This window comes from Diabrotica virgifera, chromosome 6 (assembly GCF_917563875.1).
Source record: "Diabrotica virgifera virgifera chromosome 6, PGI_DIABVI_V3a".
Classification (NCBI taxonomy): Eukaryota; Metazoa; Arthropoda; class Insecta; order Coleoptera; family Chrysomelidae; genus Diabrotica; species Diabrotica virgifera.
The window spans coordinates 207482740-207502522 of NC_065448.1; the positions used below are offsets into that span (position 1 = coordinate 207482740).

General features: G+C 32.7%; 1 protein-coding gene across 1 annotated transcript in view; it reads left to right on the plus strand.

Moving 5' to 3' along the window:
• Positions 1–701: 701 nt before the first annotated feature.
• The window catches only part of LOC126887159 (ribosomal protein S6 kinase beta-2), a 105141-nt gene continuing 86059 nt past the window's right edge, over positions 702–19783 (plus strand). Inside the window, exons 1-2 of the mRNA XM_050654522.1 lie at positions 702–966; positions 1244–1284. Coding sequence (XP_050510479.1) covers positions 883–966; positions 1244–1284 — 125 coding nt within the window. The 5' untranslated portion in view covers positions 702–882. The remainder of the gene's footprint in view (positions 967–1243; positions 1285–19783) is intronic.

The following is a 19783-nucleotide window of genomic DNA, read 5'->3' on the forward strand; positions in this document are numbered from 1 at the left end:
AGATACCTAGATGTTTCTTGTGTTATATTTATTTTGAGTTTAATTTACAGAAAGAGAATAAGGAAGGAAACAAGGTATTACTACAGAAATTGTAATGTAGGACTATGTGCTGTACCTACGTTGTTTGCGTACAGCACATAGATTAAATTTTAAAAATAAAACTTTTTTGATTTTTTTTATGTTTTTAGTATTGTAAAGTAAATTGTTTTAAAGTAAAAATAGTTAAAAATATATAGGTATATTTTAATTTACTAAATAATTAAATATACTAAAAATTTTGAAATTTTTTTAATACGCCCCTGTCATAAAAAGTTCAACTAAATGTAGACAACACTATTCACCTAATCTAATTTCATATTGCCTAACCTTAAAATTTAAACTAAATTTGATAAATTTTTTTACTTATTTTTCTATATTTTATTTTTGTACACATACGCATATTAAAAATTATACGGGGGTTTAATCAGAATGAATTATTTTTTATTTACTCAGTAATCTATCAATCTCTGTCATACAAAATAAATCTATCATGAACATAGTTGTAGGAAAATTCAATCATTATTAGTATTTCTTAGCGATTTTAGTTATTCTGCTATCGAATAACATTTCCGCAAGTTGTTTGTCTGGCCTGGAAATAAAAATATTCCAAATTATTTCAGTAATAATTTCAGTTAAGTTGTTACCCTGTTGTTATGATATTTAATACCCGTCACGGTTGGCAACAATGTTTTAGACATAACCTTATTTTATGGTGTCGTGCCAGCAGAAAATTTTAAAAATTCTTGTAATTGTTTAGACATTTCGCAACAATTGTGAACAATTTTGGAAAATATTGCTTGAAAGCTATAATTCTAGATGTAAGAGCAAAGTTTTGTAGTCAAAATGGCTGGAGTATTCGATTTAGAACTGCATGATGTTGAAACTGTAGAAGTAGATGATTCAGACGATGCAATCGAAATTGAAGAGGTAAACGAACTAATTATTAAAAAATATATTTATTTATTTTGTCTGCCACAAAGTTAACAATAAATTTTGTGTATAAAAACTTGAATTTTGAGATTTTTATACAGTATAATTTTCAATGTCATATCCAAGATTTCTACTGATTAGAAACCATACGTTTTTACTATTTCGCTAAATATCTAGATTTATAATAGCCTATTGTTTACATTTATAATTAATCAAGAAACTATAAAATTTTCTATATGAATATTTGCTAATTCTTTTTCTTTTAATATTCCAGGATGAATATGATCAAAATCCTAATATTAATGCAATTGTAGAGTAAGTAATAAATATTTAAATTACTTATGTATAATTTGGATACTTTATATTGGTTTAATGATTGAGCAATATTTTAACATTCAATTTCCTTGTGGTTGTCTACATGATTCTGATAATAAATACTATTTTTGTATTTTCAAATTTTCTGTTCTTGTCTATTCTTTATTTCTTTCTTGTGGTTTGCTATTTATTGAATGAAATCAGGTCTACAAACTATAGTATTTACTTTGTTATATTATTTACTGCTCATTAACCACAATAACCAATTTTTCAGATATGAATATATCTGAATCTATATTATAGTATTTCTTAAAGATTCTTGGATTCCATAATGAAGGAAAATGGAACCAAATATATTTTTCTTATAATCAATCTCAATATTGAAATTGGTTATAGAATTTGTAACTGCTAACTGTTCTGAAAATAAGCATTTGTTTATAACTTCAGTCATATCAATATGGTCTGTCTAGTATGTCCATTACATATTTGCATTTTATTCAGTGACCACTATTACTATGTATTTGTTTCTGTATCAGATAATAAGCAGAGTATGTTTTCATAGTTTACAAAATGTTGTGAAACAACAAACAACCTTCAATATGTTGGATATTGAGGTATATAACAATATACCCTTATGCACATGTTAGATAATGGTACCATGTTACCAAAACTCTGCAATTAGAAATGGGAAGAACAAAACTCGCTTTTAATGCTTATTTGTAAAAATCTTAGTTTCTGAAAATATAGCTCATCTTCTGTATTGTATAGAAATTGTACATACTTTTAACACATTCAATGCATATATTTCGCCAAGTACTTCTGCCAGGTGCTAAATTCACACTAAAACCTTGATTACACATAACGAGTATTGAAGCGAGACAGTGTTTTCGGACGAGTGCTCGTTTAGTATAAACATACTAACGAGTACTTGGTCGAGCACTCGACCCAGTCATATGGCGAGACAGTCACTCGGATCTTGTTCTATTTACTAGGCCGAGTCTTCGACCTCCCACCCTTCAATTGTATACTCGCCAATCTGCTCAGTATGTATAAACAACACTCGCTACTCGCTGTGTAACTGTGCACATTACCAGTTCATCAGAGGAGACGACTTGAGTTAGTCAATGTGATTTGTGGTTCTCAAAAATAGCTAACAAATGGAACTCAGATAGGACAATACAGTTTAGTTCAGTTGTATAAGTCACACCCGTGCTTATGAAATTTCAAATCTTTGGAGTATAAAAATAAACAAAAACGTGATGCAGCATATGTATCGATTGTAGAAGAAATAAATATTGTTGGTGTTAAAACTCAAGAAGTCAAATAAAATAAAAAATTTAAATTCTACATATAGACAAAAAATAAAAAAAATCAATGAATCGAAGAAATCAGGAGCACCGAGATTTGGTCTTCTTAAAATCCATTGTCTATAGTCCAAAGACGCTTATCTCCTTCTCATAATATATCCGTCAATTCTTGTATAATGTATAAGCAGTGGTATAAGCTGTTTGATATATTTTTAATGCTGTACTTAAACTGCCTTCAAACGGTTGTGCACTATCATTTGACATGTATGTATATATGTATGTTATGTATTATAATAAAAAATAAATGTTCGGATTATCCATGCTTTTCAATTATCCGTGCCAACGCCCGGTCCTGAGGAGCACGGATAATCTGGGTTCTACTGTATTTGATTCTGCCCATCAATAACTTTAATACCACACCTTCTAACTTAGAAACTAATTCTCTCATGTTTGCTTACTAATGTTTTCTTGACAGGGTTGCTTTATCTCTCCAACCGATTTATAAACTCTATATCAGCTACCCTTAAAGGTTTGAAGAGGAAAGTACATAGAATGGGTGTTAAGCTAAAAGATACCTGCTTATAATATACTCTCCAATTTGTGAATAATCAGTTCATAGTTCCAAATGATAGAGACAATATTAAGTTTATGATAGAGACAAATTAAGCAAAATACTCAAGATACAATATCGAACATCAATATCGATAAAACAAAGTATTTATGTATTTTTTTCACAAGAAAATTTAGTTAATCTTCTGGAAAACTGGTATAAATGATAAGATAATTAACTCAGGAATTATAAAACAAACTCTTACAAAAAGAGCAATACAGGTAATACTACATCTTAAAAATATTTGATGGAGTAATCAGGTATCAAAAAAAAAAAAAGAAAATTAGTACATTACTAAGAAAATTCGATAGATTCGATGGATGGATGCAAGAAAAAGATCACTGTGTATATCCAGACGAGGTAGAGTAAGAAATAAAGACTTTAAAAATTGTAAGAAAATAGAAGGAACAGTGTTAAATATTTTAGAAAGAAAGCAGTTTCTCTGGTACAGACATGTAAATGAAATGACTGATGAGAGAATCGCAAAATACTTTCTGTAAATAATGATACAAATTTCCTGAACATGAGAATCATGGAAAATCAAAAGCTAGTTGGACAAGAGGCATATACTAGGTGATAAGCACAAGAAACTACAAGGATGACCCCTGGCATAATACGAAGGAATGGAAATTTAGCCAAAATATGTATTGCCGCAGATCCAAGCTGCACTGAAGTCTCAGACGTCTACAACTTATAAATGGTAACTGATTGGAACTGCGAACAGTCTTTCAAGCAACTGGTAGAGTTAAACAAAGTTACGTTGCTGTTGACCATCATCATCATCAATGGTCTTCTTGAGTCCTTGCCACGTTTACTATTGCCTTTCATGTCTGTCGGTCCTGTGCCACTAATTCCCATTGTCCCACTCCCATTTTCTCCAGATGTTCTTTGATTGCATATTTCCACCTTTTTCTAGGCCTTCCTACAAACCTTCTTCCATCTGGCCTTTCCCAGAACACATTGTTTATAAGGCGATTGTCGTTACTGCTTATCACATGCCTTGCCCATCTGAGTCTATTGGCCTTTATATATCTGACTAGATTTTCCTTTCCGAATAGAGACTCTAACTCGTTATATTGTATCTGCGCCTCCATTCGTTTGTCTCTGCAAGGGCCATAATATATCATTCGAAGGATTTTGCGTTCCCACACCAGCAATAACACAGGCCAACGATGAAAAAACTTTTTTGATAAGATTACCTCTATCTTATGTATTTTAGTGAGCTGAGTCCGAAAAGCATGTTAAAAATGCTGTATCACCCACCATTCTTTCACAATTTAACATTTAAAATTGCATAATTACCTTTGAAACCAAGATGACTACTAAGGAAAAAGAAGCTTGTATTTTATTCAAAAAAGTTTTGACCAAGTTTTTAGGTAATGTGAAAGACCCTAACTACAACCTTATATTAGCTAATTTATTAGATAAGTTTTTAAGATATTAGATAAGATTTAAGATTTGGGATGTCAAATCAACCTCAAAATCCACCTTTTGCATAACCATCTTGACTTTTTCCCTGAAAAAGAAAAATGAGATCGAGAAACGATACCAGGAACATTGAAACACCAATGTGATGGGTGATTACTGTTGGTCACTTCATCGGGAACAACAGAGTGCCTCGCATAGGAGAAAAAGCTACTTCAGAAGTTTTACATAAAAAAGAGAAAAAAAATACAAAAGTATTGACTCCTGAAATGATTGCACAGACCTATACTATTACAAAATAAGAATTAGATAAAAGGTTTTCTTCTAATAATGTATCATTTTAATATATTTCGGTATTTTGTATTTTTCAGATTATTATAATGTATAATAAATCAGTGTCATATTGTGGGAAAACTATGGGTGATACGTAAAATCTAATTTCAGATTTTTTTTAGCGCCAAAAAAACACATATGATTCACATAAATTCGTAAGAAAAGTTTTATAAAAAATTTTTTTGTTGGCCTGTATAATTTATTTACTTCTCTTTTTGTTGGCGTCCATGTTTCGCTTCCATATGCAACTGTTGGTCATATTATGGTCTTATATAACTGAATTATTGCACCTCGTGAAAGAAGTGTTGACTTCATTAGATGTTGCATTGCAAAGAAAGATCTGTTTCCTGCCATTATTTGCGTTTCAACTTTTCGGTCTATTTTGTTGTCATTTGTGATTGTTGCTCCTAGCTATTTAACATCTTTAACCATTTCGAAGTTGTGATCGTTTATTGGGACCGTGCAAGTTCGGAAATGCGACACCTGATTTCATAGCTCGGCAACATTTTTCGCATTTTTAATTATATTGGCCAATCATATTGGTCCTAGTTACTGGACAATTGTCAAGGCCATAGCCCAAAAAAATTATAAGAAGAAAAAGTAATATTAAGGTTATGTTATTAAAAGGTAAACAATTGTATGTAGTTAATAAATTTAATTATTAAAATGCACTACTACAAGCAAAATACAATTAATTAAATTTACTTTTATATAATAATTGCATATCATATTAATATTGTGGAGCAACATATAATTTTTCTTCTTCATTGACAGTAGATATGAAATATACGTCAATTTGACAATTTCAACTGACAATGATTTATTTAAGAAAGTTGCAAGATTTCTCCGCTATTCGCACACGATCGTTTCTCGTATCCCCTCCAAGCACTTGCACACAGCGAATAGCAATGTTTTGCCTTATTCCTCGTTCTTGTTTTGAGACTACCATGTATTTTGTTTTGTCTTCATTTATTTTTAGACTGATGTTTAATGCAGCTTCTTCAAAGCTCGAGAACATATCCTTAACTTCTAATGTTGATTGTGCCACTGCATCTACGTCATCGGCAAAGGCGAGTACGATTTTTTGCTCCCCGAGCAGTTATGTCTGGTTTGATTTTTGGATAAATTTTTCGCATGACATAAATATTCTAAGGCCAGGTTAAACAGCAATGGGGACAACGGATCTCCCTGTCTCAGTCCAGAATTTATGCAGAAAGCATTTGATATTTTCCCCCTATTCTAACTTGTGCAAAGGAGTTACTTACATTGCTGACACACATTTGTGTTATGTACTGCAGTTAGTTTCTTGGGTACGCTGAGCTCGATCATTGCCTTCCATAGTGTTGCACGATTCATTGAATCATAAGCCTGTTTGAAATCTATAAAGATCTGATGCACGTCTTGATTATACTCCCAATACTTTTCAAGCATTTGTCTTATTGTAAATATGTGATCAATAGTCGATCTTTCAGGCCTGAAACCACACTGGTAGTCACCAATTATTTCTTCAGCGTATGGTAGTAATATTTTTAATAACACCGAAGCCAATATTTTATACGTAGTATTGATTAGTGAGATTCCTCTGTAGTTCATGCATGATTCCTTTTTACCTTTCTTGTGTATTGGTACAATAATTCTTTAGGCATGATTTCTTGTTGTCAGCCCTTTTCTAATTAATGGATTTTACTTATGAGTTCATGACCGCCTTTTTTAATTAGCTCGGCATCAGACCAGGGGATTTATCACTTTTAAGCGTATTTATGGCATGTCTAATTTCGTCCATGCTTGGTGGGGGTATTTCTAATTCGACCGTTTGATACTCATATTCTCCGTTGTTTCCACCATTGTTTTCATCGTTTTCTTTAGTGAAATTTTGAATATTCAGGAGCTCTTCAAAGTATTCAGCCCATCTTTCTATTATTTTGTTTTCGGCGACCAGCATTTCTCTATTTTTGTTTCTCACGAAGTTGGATGTCCTTATATTCCTTACGTTGCTGTTGATGCCAGGATATAAAGAAAGTGTTAGCTGTAGCTCAGTGCTCAGTGGGTGAAGTATTGACTTATTAAGTCTGAGGACTCAAGTTCGATCCCCTGCACTGACACTAGAAATTTTTCAATTTATAATTGACGAGCTGCTACTCTGTTTAAGAGGGCGCGATGGTCACGGCTACGTAAGTGGTGAAAGTTATGCTAGGGATGTTTGCGAGACCTGAAAACCCTGACACTGGACCTGATTCAGAAAGCTACATGAATTGAAACAATCAGCTAATTGCTGATGCAAATTCTGCGAATGTGCAGATGAAATCAAATTGTATGCACCAGCAGAGCCATTATTTGTCAATGTAATATGAACCTTAAAGAGGTATTTTCCTGTGGCTGAAAATTTTGTTGCTTATTCCCAACTAAAATAGTAAATTGATATGACAAAGTATTAATTTGTAAATTTTTTTTTTATTTAACTAATGCCTCGACAACTAATGGCCATTGGCATGGTAGGTACGGTCATTTTTTGCAGTTAGGTACCTAGTGCCATGTGTAGTGTGTGTGTTGAGTAAGTGTCTTGTTACTTTGCAAAAAAACATTTAAAATTCTTCTATAGCACCACATTTCGAAAGCCTCAAGGCGATTTAGATCGATTTTATTCACAGTCCAGGACTCGACACCATAAAGTAAGACCGAGAACACGTAGCAGCGAAGTAGGCGGATCCTCAATGCCAATTTTAGGTCTCTGTTACATAACACCTTGGACATCCTTCTAAAAGCGGCTCTAGCCTGCTCTATCCTAGATCTAATTTCGCCGTGACTTTCTGCGTTACAATTTAATTGCTGTCCAAGGTAAACGATTTTATCAACTTACTCAAGTTTGGTATTATTTACATTAGTCCATTCTTTCACGGTTTTTGCTCTAAATTTTAAAGAACCGCTTGGATTGACATGAAATTTGGCATACGCATAGCTTACATGTCAAAGAAAAAAAGTGATATTGTGCCGACGTGTGCTTTTGCCCTGGGGGTGACTTTCACCCCCTCTTGGGGGTGAAAAAATATATGTCCAAAACAACTTCGGAAATGGGTAAACTGACTAATTTTAAGTAACTTTTGTTCTATAGAGCTTTTTCGCCAAGTCAACACTTTTCGAGCTATTTGCGAGTGAATATGTTCATTTTTCAACAAAATAACCACATTTTTAGACGGTTTTTCGCAAATAACTCAAAAAGTAATTTTGTCGAAAAAACCGTTCTTGGCAAAAATATAGCCTATAAAAAAGTAAAAAAAAAATGGTGTACGCGTTAGGTCTCTGGATCTCGTAGAACCAGAGTTATAGCCAATGAAATATAGATTCATATTCACCAAATTTCAAATAGAATATTTCGACGTGAAATATCCAAAAAATTAAGCACTTTTTGGGGAAAGCCCATTTTGACTTTTTTAAAGTGTTTAAAAAAAGCTTTATTTCTGTTTTCACGAAAAGTTTCTAGCATTAAATTTAAGCAAGTTACGCTCAAAATAAAGTTGGTCCCTTTTGTTTTTGCAAAAAAAAAATCGGGAAGACCACCCCCTAATTAGGAACTTAAATTAAATTAATCGTTGCCGCTCCATAAATTATTTTACTTATATTGTGTTTATATGATTTGTAAGTTTCATCGATTCAAAGTGTTTATTTTGTGAAATCGATTCAAAGTGTGAAAAAATTTGGTTTCAAAGTAAAATTTTTAAAAATTAAAATTTTGAAAAATATGCTTTTTTTCAAAATAACTTAAAAATTGTTAGAGATACCAAAAATCTCGAAATACAAAAAAAGTCAGATTTGCTTTTCTGAATATCATGTATTTTTTTGTTTTTCTGTTAGATAAAAATTGATCAAGATTTGGTGTTTCTAAATTTGCATACATTCGTGATTAGTGACTCGTTCAACCCCTTTTAACTACAGCCGTTTCAATAATAAGGACTTTGAACCGATCAAACTTACAGATCATATAAACAATATATACACGAGTCAAGAAACTTGTGAAGTCGTTACGATTAAGTTCATTTAACCCGCCATTACACGCGCTATGAGGGAATCCCTCACCATATTTGTTTATAACCAATGAAATTGTGTAAACTAATACGATAACCTTAAGCACCCAGGAATGCCTTTAGCATGGTTCATGAGAGGGTATGAAAAAGTTATAGAATATTTCAGGCGGTCAGTGTGCTGTATGATAGTTGAAAGAAGAGACATCCCTCTTCAAGTGAGGGAATTCCTCACTGCGCGTGCAATCACGGCGAAATCACGTTTCTGTTATCTCAAAGAAACTTTTAAGTTTTTATTTAATATTTAGGTAGGTTTAATTAAAATATTATTGTTTGGATTAGGTTAGGAACAGTGGCACACCGAGCGGGGGGTTTGGGGGTTAAAATCCCACCCAGAGCATATAGAAATATATATAAAAGAAAGTAGGAAAATGTAACTTGTCTTTCACAAATAATACAAAAAACTTTCGGTGCCCAAGCTAACACCCCTCCCCCCCAAAGGAAAATTCTAGATGCGCCACTGGTTAAGAACCCATTTTTAAATTTACCTATTCTAATTGGGAAATAAGCCACAATTTAACTTGAAAAATTGATTTTATTGACGTTTCGAATTCCACCTCGGACGTCGTTATCAAAATACAAAATATTAATAGTTAATTACATAAATGTCACAAAGAAATAGCTTCAGAACAGTTGTTCATTTTAATTTGTATTTTTAGTAAAATGAATTCGCGTAAAGAACGTTAATTTCTTCAGTGGCTTGCTGAAATTGAAAATTAAGAAAACTTGCTTTTGATCTATGTATATTATTTTTACTTTTGTTTTGTTAAATTAATAAAAAAATTGGTTTACGAGACTTTCTGTAATATGTGAGTACAACCCATTTTATATTTATACATGTTGACATTCATTCTTCCTCGAAATAAGTCGAACTTATGTAGGTGAGGGCGACGCTCATACGCGTGCAACCACGTCACAATAGAAGACGCGTGTAACGGCGGGTTAAGATACTAATTAGGGGGTGATTTTCTCGATTTTTTTACCAAAACCAAAAGGGACTAACTTTATTTTGAGCGTAACTTGTTTAATTTTGATGCTAGAATTCTTTTTTATAAAACAAAAATGAAGCTTTTTTTAAACACTTTAAATAAGTTTAAATGAGTTTTCCCCGAAATGTGCTTCATTTTTGGTTATTTCACGTTAAAGTATTCCACTTGGAATTTGACGAATATGAACCTATATTTCATTAGCTATAACTCTGCTTCTACTAAATAAAAAAACGTGATATATTCACTATTTTTTTAAACTTTTTATAGGCTATATTTTTGCTAAGAATGCTTTTTCGACAAAATACTTACAATTTGAGTTATTTGCGAAAAACCGTCTAAAAGCGTGGTTATTTTGTTGAAAAAATGAACATATTCACTGCCAAATAACTCGAAAAGTATTGACTTAGTGAAAAAACTCTATAGAACAAAAGTTACTTTAAATTAGCCAGTTTACCCATTTCCCGACTTTGTTTGGACGAATATTTTTTAACCCCCAAGAGGGGGTGAAAACCACCCCCAGGGCAAAAGCACATATCGGCACAATATCACTTTTTTTCTTTGACTTGTTAGCTGTGTGTATGCCAAATTTCATGTCAATCCAAGCGGTTCTTTAAAATTTAAAGGTTTTGCAATATTTTACCGTTAAAGAATGGACTACATATATAGACGGTTTTATTAGGCTATTGATTATATTCAAAATAAGATAGCTAAAAGGAACTACAACGTTAACGGGGTTTTATTATTTCATATGGTCAATGGACATCTATATATGAAATAACCGCGGAGTGCTACCATTTAAAGGGGCGCGTTTTTGAGAAATGGGTAAATTAGTCCCTGGGCACAGGTTACATTAGCGTGAGTTCTATGCACTTTTGGTACAAACATATCTACATAAAAATTGTTCCTGGTTAAATTTCCTATCTAAATATCACTTTTTAAAGTCAGTGATACTTTTTTCTACAAAAATATATTCAAAAGAAAAAGCACAAAGAAACCCAAAAGAAAGAAATTTTGTTTTTTGTCCCATAACTTTTGTCCACGAGGATATAGGTATAGACATTGCTTTACAGAAAAATACCTACATATTTCTTCTTTAAAATATTGTTTAGTAGAGGTAATTAGGATTTATAGTTTTCGAAATATGATTTTTCAAAGTTCGCCACTCACAGCAATTTTGGCCAATTTTCCTTGTTATTTCGCAAATCTTGTTCTTTAACTTTTTTCTACGTAACTTTAGGTATATGCAATAGTACGCGTAATAGGAATAGAAATCAATTACCTTTAAAATGGTCTACTGTATAACGTTGTACGACTTTTTTTTTAAAGAGATTATGGTTTTTCAAGGTTTCTATACTTTTAACGATTTTTTATAATATAATATAAAAATAAAATAATATTATTATATAATATATTATATTATATATATTATATATAATATAATATTATATTATATATTATATATTATATAATACCTAATATAAAAATAATATTATTTTTTACATTTTTTACGATTATTTTTGAAATTTCTCATTATAACTTTTTTTTCTTGTACATGAATATACTATATATTGCTCAATAAAGAGGGCTTACTTTCTGTTCTTTAAAATAGTGTATCATCTATATTTAAATATGTAATGGAAACCGAGTGATTTTACAAAAATTATATAAACATTAGTCTTAGAAAACATCACTTTAGTTAAAATTATTTAAACGTTGACATTTAAAAAATTTTCAAAATCAAAGTCCATCTCTTCGTTAGCATTAGCTTCAATATCTTCCTCTGACACCTCAGTTTTCTTAGAGTTCCCACAATTAGTACCCATGCACATGCACCCTTTGCAGAATATTGAACAACTAATTCCTATCTTCCTACAACTGCAGTTTTTTGTACATCCTTTGGTACATTTACATGCTATTTTTTTCAAGCAAAGCTTGTGATGCAGGAGCTTTGACAGTAAATATTGGAATTAATCCATATTTTGAAGTTTGCCTGGCCGAGTCAAGTGGATCCAAAGTATTACCTATAAAAAATAAGATTCAATCATAACAAACAATCACATAAAAAAGTTATAATGAGGAATTTAAAAAATAATCCTAAAATCAAAAATCGTTGCAAGTACTTATTACATTTTGAAAAAGCGTATCTTATTCAAAAATAATCATAGAATTTTTTATAATACACCATTTTAAAGTAAACAGAATAAGCTTTCTTTTTTATTATATAATATATACCTAAATGAAGAAAAAAAAAGTTATAATGGGAAATTTAAAAAATAATCGTGAAAAATATAAAAACTCATTAAAAGTATAAAGTCTTGAAAAAGATAACCTCTTTAAAAGAAGTCGTACAACATTATACAGTAGAAGTAGAACATTTTAAAGGTAATTGATTTCTATTCCTCTTACATGTACCATTGCATATGCCTAAAGTTACGTAGAAAAAAGTTACAGACCAATATTTGCGAAATAACAAGGAAAATTGCCCAAAATTGCTGTGAGTGGCGAACTTTGAAAAATCATATTTCGAAAACCTTAAATCCTAATGACCTCTACCAAACATCATTTTAAAGACAAAATATGTAAGTTTTTTTTCTGTGAAGCAGTGTCTATACCTATATCCCCGTGGACAAAAGTTATGGGACAAAAAACAAAATTTCTTTCTTTTGGGTTTCTTTGTGCTTTTTCTTTTGAATATATTTTTGTAAAAAAAAGTATCTTTGACTTTAAAAAGTAATATTTAGATAGCAAATTTAACCAGGAACAATTTTTATGTAGACGTGTTTGTACCAAAAGTGCATAGAACTCACCCTAATGTAACCTGTGGCCAGGGACTAATTCAGCCATTTCTCAAAAACGCACCCCTTTAAATGGTAGCACTCCGCGGTTTTTCCATATATAGAGATTCATTGACCATATGAAATAATAAAATCCCGTTAACGTTGTAGTTCCTTTCTATAGTACATAATCAATAGCCTATATATGCTGTTGTTTACTTATTACGAGTATTTTGGTTTTCCGTATGTTCAGATCCAGACCTGCCTCCCTACAAGTCTCAACGACACTATCAAGTAGTGTTTGCAGATCTTCTTGACTAGAAGCTAGGAGTACTGTATCGTCCGCATATCGCAAATTATTGATTAATTTTTTTTCGGCACTGTAATATAATACAGTTTATACACCGCATATCTCAGTAGGCCTCAGGCTATATCGGAAACGCGACGGTAGACCGCATACTATAGTAGCACCTTCTACTCCTTTTCTATAAATCGTGAGATACCTATGGAACCAGATATTCAATCATATTTCTTTCATTAGATATGCAAAGAAAGTAAATTATTATATATTTTTTTTATTAATGGCTTTGACATAGCCAATTAGCCAGACTATTTGTGTTTTTTGTATGGTATTACAATAACAATTTTAAGTTAATATCTAAGCCTACTTATTATCTAAATTTACAGGGTGTTATAATATATTAATGGATACATTTTTCAATTTTGTGTGATATTTTTACAATTTTTAATTTTATTATCTAAGCCTATTTAAAATTTAAATTTACAGGACGTTACATATTCGTAAAGACATTGTAACGTCTGCTTATTTTTTGGAAAAATAATTTCGTTTAAATTGACAGGTAAAGGACAATTTAGATCAATTAACTTTTCATACATTACTTTAATATTTTGTCTGTACTGTCCACACTCCAATACGAGGTGCTGTAGATCTCCCATTACACCACATTATTATATTAAATTATTATATTAAAAATGAATAAACATTTTCAATTTCAAAAATCAATAGATCCTGTATAAAAGGTATATTAAAAAAAAAAAGAATTTAATACAGGATTTATTGTTTTTTGTATCACATGGTATACAGCCAACTACAGGAAAACTTTTTCCTTGTGGATTTTCAATTTCATTGCAACGCGAAACTGCAGTCGTATTGTATTTCTAGTTCAATCAGAGAGTACAGCAAGTAACTGTACCGGTTTCGGGGCTTTTTAGCCCCTCATCAGGAGATACATATGCTCTTCTCTCTTAACGAACCAGTCTATGCCTCCTCTACACATCGGCAGACGCGTCTGCGGATGCATCTGCCGATGTATCATCACGCGCTGACCACACATCTGTAGGTACACATCTGTAAATCATTCAGTCTGTGTTAATTCTCGGGTGACGCAATATCTACTTTGAATTCACTGCGAAAACTAATGCGTCGTAGAGGTCCGAGGTAAACAACAGACGATCAAATTACCCCATCTACACATCTGCGGATGCATACGCAGATGCCGTCCGCGGACACGTCTGCCGATGTGTAGAGGAGGCTTAAATCGTTCAGTCTGTGTTAATTCTCGGGTGACTCAATATTTACTTTGAATTCACTGCGAAAACTAATGCGTCGTAGAGGTCCGAGGTAAACAACAGACGATCAAATTACCCCATCTACACATCTGCGGATGCCTACGCAGATGCCGTCCGCGGACACGTCTGCTGATGTGTAGAGGAGACATAATACATCGAGGTCATCGAGAGCAGTCACGGATTGCAATGACGAAATGACAGGGATGTCCTAGCGACATCTGCTAGAAAAAGTTTAAGTTTTTAATCTAATAGCACATCAAATGATACCATTTTATATCCTACCAGATTAAAAACAATGGAAAAAGTTATAAATTATTATAATTTTCAAACGTTTGAATAGACTCAATGTTGGCGATAAAAAATTCGTGACATATTTTATAAGTGCGTGTTGTGACAAGCCTATCCCTTGAGGTTGAAGTAAAAACTATCTGTAGATGAATTCGACAAAAATGTGTTCGTGTTTTTATGGGTTTACAGTTTTAATTAAAATTAAATGTGAACTACATTATTACCGAATGTCATCAGTTCAGTGTAGTAAGACAACAGCTCAAACTCAAACCGCAGCTATGTGACATTCGAAGTGATACCAACAAGTTAGACAGAGTTCTTCAGTTTTTAAAAAAAATATCATTGTATCATAAACTTTAAATTTTTTTTATGACATAACTTGTTAATGCTCTTTAATTATACCTCTTGTAATCTTGTTTGTAATCGTCCCGTGCGAGTGGCATAGTTGCCGAGCACGTTAATGTAAATAAAAAAAAATTAAAATTAATTTTACTTAATGTACTGTATTTTATCGACTTCGAATGATGCACGACTATCTTTGTTGTACATACTTTATTTTGAGATAAAACAGTTCATTCATGATCCAAAAAATTTCGTCACTTTATTATCTTTTATTACACTTCGTTCCCAGTTTTGCTTTTAGGTGCTTTTTAGGTGCTTTCTTATGCTTAGGTATGCACTTTCAGTGCGTCACAGTTTTTCGATTTCTTTCTAACGCATTAAATTGTATGTGACAGAAAAAAAAACGCACGTCGGTTATTACATTTCGTCGGTGACATTTATAACATTTATTCTAGTTGTCAGTAGATGTCGCTATAATCGAAAATAAACTAATTTGCGAATTATATAATATATCTACGAATATAATCTGAACAATTTAAAAGACTATACAAATCAAAGAAAATATCATTTTATAAATGCAATAAACACAATTGATTTGTTTTATGCCAAATTGCAAATAAAATTTGACAACTGTCAGATTTAACTAAAATGCCATGTCACTAAAATATATATTATCACGGACTTACCTTTTTTTCTATCATTTGTGACGCACTGAACAATACTCATGAAAAGAATAGACTACAGGCCCATGTCAAAAATGGATGGGTCATATGAACCACCAGGTGACGTATATAGGACGATATAAGAGCATAAAATAATAAGTGCCGTAAAAAAATGGTGAGCCACAAAGTTGGTAAATTTTTTTGATTTTCTGACAATTTCCAGGGTGAATTTGGTCATTTCATTTTGTACGGCATCAATTTCATACTGTTTCAATACAACTTCTAATCCATTATTCCGCAACGCCGTACAAAAATCATGCGACAAGGGGAAAAATCGAGGGTTCCAATCCCCTCTCTTTCCGTGGTCCGGGGGGTGATTTGAAAAAGAACGGCTTCAGTTCCAAAACATTATCTAGCACTCAAAAGTACTATTAAAAATAATGCCGTCAAAAAAGTATTTGAATGTATATTAATAATTATGTTAATTTCATGGTATACTTGATTTATAAAGCTAAAAAAATCATTTGACTCTGTACGGCAACTTTTTTTTAACATGATATTGTAAAATAAAATTGTTATATAGTATTGCCGTTTAAAAGAAACTGTTCTAAAAAAAATTATAGAGAAATACAAAAACAGAAATTTTTTAAATTATTGCAAAAGTTTAAATGTTCATAGATTAATAAAATATAGCAATTTTCACCCATATTAAGCTGCACCCCCCACCATCGCGAATAAAGTTCGGACTAGGCAAAAAATTTAGTGCTATTTATGTGCTAATTAGTTGCTCTATTCCGAATTTTGTTGCTCAAACCGTTTACCAGGAAATCGCGTTGAAAGTGGGGGGGTGCAGGTTAATGTAAAGCTGCACCCACCCACACCGAAAAAAGCTCAAACTTCTTGATTTTTTTTGGTGATAAATTTAGTGCTATTTATGTGCTAATTAGTTGCTCTAATTCGAATTTTGTTGCTCAAACCGTTGACCAAGAAATCGCGTTGAAAGTGGGGGGTGCAAGTTAATGGCAAGCAGCACCCACTCACACCGAAAAAAGCTCAAACTTCTTGATTTTTTTGGTGGTAAATTTAGTGCTATTTATGTGCTAATTAGATGCTCTATTCAAAAATTTGTTGCTCAAACCATTTACCAGGAAATCGCGTTGAAAGTGGGGGGTGCATGTTAATGGCAAGCTGCACCCACCCACACCGAAAAAAGCTCAAACTTCTTCATTTTTTTTTTATGATAAATTTAGTGCCATTTATGTGCTAATTAGTTGCTCTATACCGAATTTTGTTGCTCAAAACGTTTACCAGGAAATCGCGTTGAAATTGGGTGGGTCAAGCTTAATGGCAAACTGCAGCCATCCACACCGAAAAAAGTTCAAACTTATTGATTTTTTTTGGTGATAAATTTAGTGCTATTTATGTGCTAATTAGTTGCTCTAATCCGAATTTTGTTGCTCAAACCGTTGACCAAGAAATCGCGTTGAAAGTGGGGGGTGCAAGTTAATGGCAAGCAGCACCCACTCACACCGAAAAAAGCTCAAACTTCTTGATTTTTTTGGTGGTAAATTTAGTGCTATTTATGTGCTAATTAGATGCTCTATTCCAAAATTTGTTGCTCAAACCATTTACCAGGAAATCGCGTTGAAAGTGGGGGGTGCATGTTAATGGCAAGCTGCACCCACCCACACCGAAAAAAGCTCAAACTTCTTCATTTTTTTTATGATAAATTTAGTGCCATTTATGTGCTAATTAGTTGCTCTATTCCGAATTTTGTTGCTCAAAACGTTTACCAGGAAATCGCGTTGAAATTGGGTGGGTCAAGCTTAATGGCAAACTGCAGCCATCCACACCGAAAAAAGTTCAAACTTATTGATTTTTTTTGGTGATAAATTTAGTGCTATTTATGTGCTAATTAGTTGCTCTAATCCGAATTTTGTTGCTTAAACCGTTGACCAAGAAATCGCGTTGAAAGTAGGGGAGGGGGGGTGCAGGTTAATGGCAAGTTGCACCCACCCACACCGAAAAAAGCTCAAACTTCTTGATTTTTTTGGTGAAAAATTTAGTGCTATTTATGTGCTAATTAGTTGCTCTATTTCGAATTTTGTTGCTCAAACCGTTGACCAGGAAATCTCGGTCAAAATGGGGGCGTCCAACTTAATGGCAAGCTGCACCCACCCACACCGAAAAAAGTTCAATCTTATTGATTTTTTTGTGGTGATAAATTTAGTGCTGTTTATGTGCTAATTATTTGCTCTAATCCGAATTTTGTTGCTCAAACCGTTGACCAAGAAATCGCGTTGAAAGTAGGGGAGGGGGGGTGCAGGTTAATGGCAAGCTGCACCCACCCAAACCGAAAAAAGCTCAAACTGCTTGATTTTTTGGTGAAGAATTTAGTGCCATTTATGTGCTAATTAGTTGCTCTGTTCTGAATTTTGTTGCTCAAACCGTTGACTAGGAAATCGCGTTGAAAATGGGGGGTGCAGGTTAATGGCAAGCCTGCATCCACCCACCCCGAAACAAGCTCAAACTTCTTGATTTTTTTTTGGTGAAAAATTTAGTGCTATTTATGTGCTAATTAATTGCTCTATTCCGAATTTTGTTGCTCAAACAGTTGACCAGGAAATCGCGTTCAAATTGGGGGGGTCCAACGTAATGGCAAATTGCACCCACCCACACCGAAAAAAGTCCAAACTTATTGATTTTTTTTTTAGATAAATTTATTACTATTTATGTGCTAATTAGTTGCTCTAATCCGAATTTTGTTGCTCAAACCGTTGACCAGGAAATCGCGTTCAAATTACAAGAATCTACAGGTCGAGCAAGTCTCGTAAATTTCACGATTGCGAGCCACGCTTCACGCAACCGTGTTTGCGTACTTGTGTTTCAAGTTGCGTGGTCGTACGGAGTTATATTTACCAAATTTAAATCGTTTTCAAAATTAAATCAATATGTCAATATGGCTACTGGGTGTAAAAGATAAATCTTATTCTATCTGTTCTTAATGAGTTTTAGATAATTTTAGTTGTATTTCTTTGTAATTTTGTGTTGTACAAAGATTAATTTAACATTTTCTCTGGAAGTATTAATTTAGAAAGATAATATGCTTCATTGGTGTTGTGTTTTGAAGTGTGAAATGTGATAAAGTCAAGATAAAGTTCACTTTTAAACTGAACTAAATAAGGTATCTGAGAGACAACAATGGTTAAATGCAATACAATGTACAGGTTTTACTAGCGAAATGAAAATTTTCCTGTCCTGTCTGCTGTAATCATTTTATATCTGGTAAGTTACAATTACAACAGTAACGATTTTTGAAGATGTTAACATTTTAATCTTATAGGAAAACCAGCCGACTTAATAGATAATAACAATCTCCAGATTGGGTTCCTTCAATAAATATGGTCTATAAACACAATGAAATAAGTTCCCCAAAATCTAAAATGGAGTGGTATCAAAGGAGAATTAAAGGGAAAAATATTCATATTGAAATTATTTATAAGGCACTGGACTGTCTTAAATTCTACAATAATACTAGGTGGGTAAATGATTTTAGACATTTTTCATTAAGAGTAGATTAAGATTAAGTAGATTTTCATTCAGTAGATTTAAGACTTGTTTACACGGGTAGAGTAATGATGCAAGTACTTGATAAGTAGAGTAACTCTACCTGTAAAAATGCTCAGCACAGTAGAATAGCTGGTAGAGTGTATAGTTGGAGTTAAAGTAGAGTGACTAGCAACCTATGGCAAAGTAACTACTCTATGACCACCACTACTGCCAAAATGTCTACTCGGCTGCACACTCTACCCATGGAACACGCTCAATTATGGCAGAATAGAGTAGGTAGGAGAGTACATGGGGGCGCTGTCATTCTGGCTGGAATTGTGTTTTGTGTAAATAGTGAAAATGAAGTTCACCGAAGATGAAACTTTAAAACTTGTAGAGCTATAATACGGCGAATACCAGTGTTTATGGAATTTAGGTAGTGTATACTACAGAAATAAAAGTTTGCAGCAAGCTGCGGAGGATGAAATCGTCGAAAGAATGGCAAAGGGGGCTTTGGAGTAAACAAGCTTAAGCAAAAAATTAAGAATTTAAGG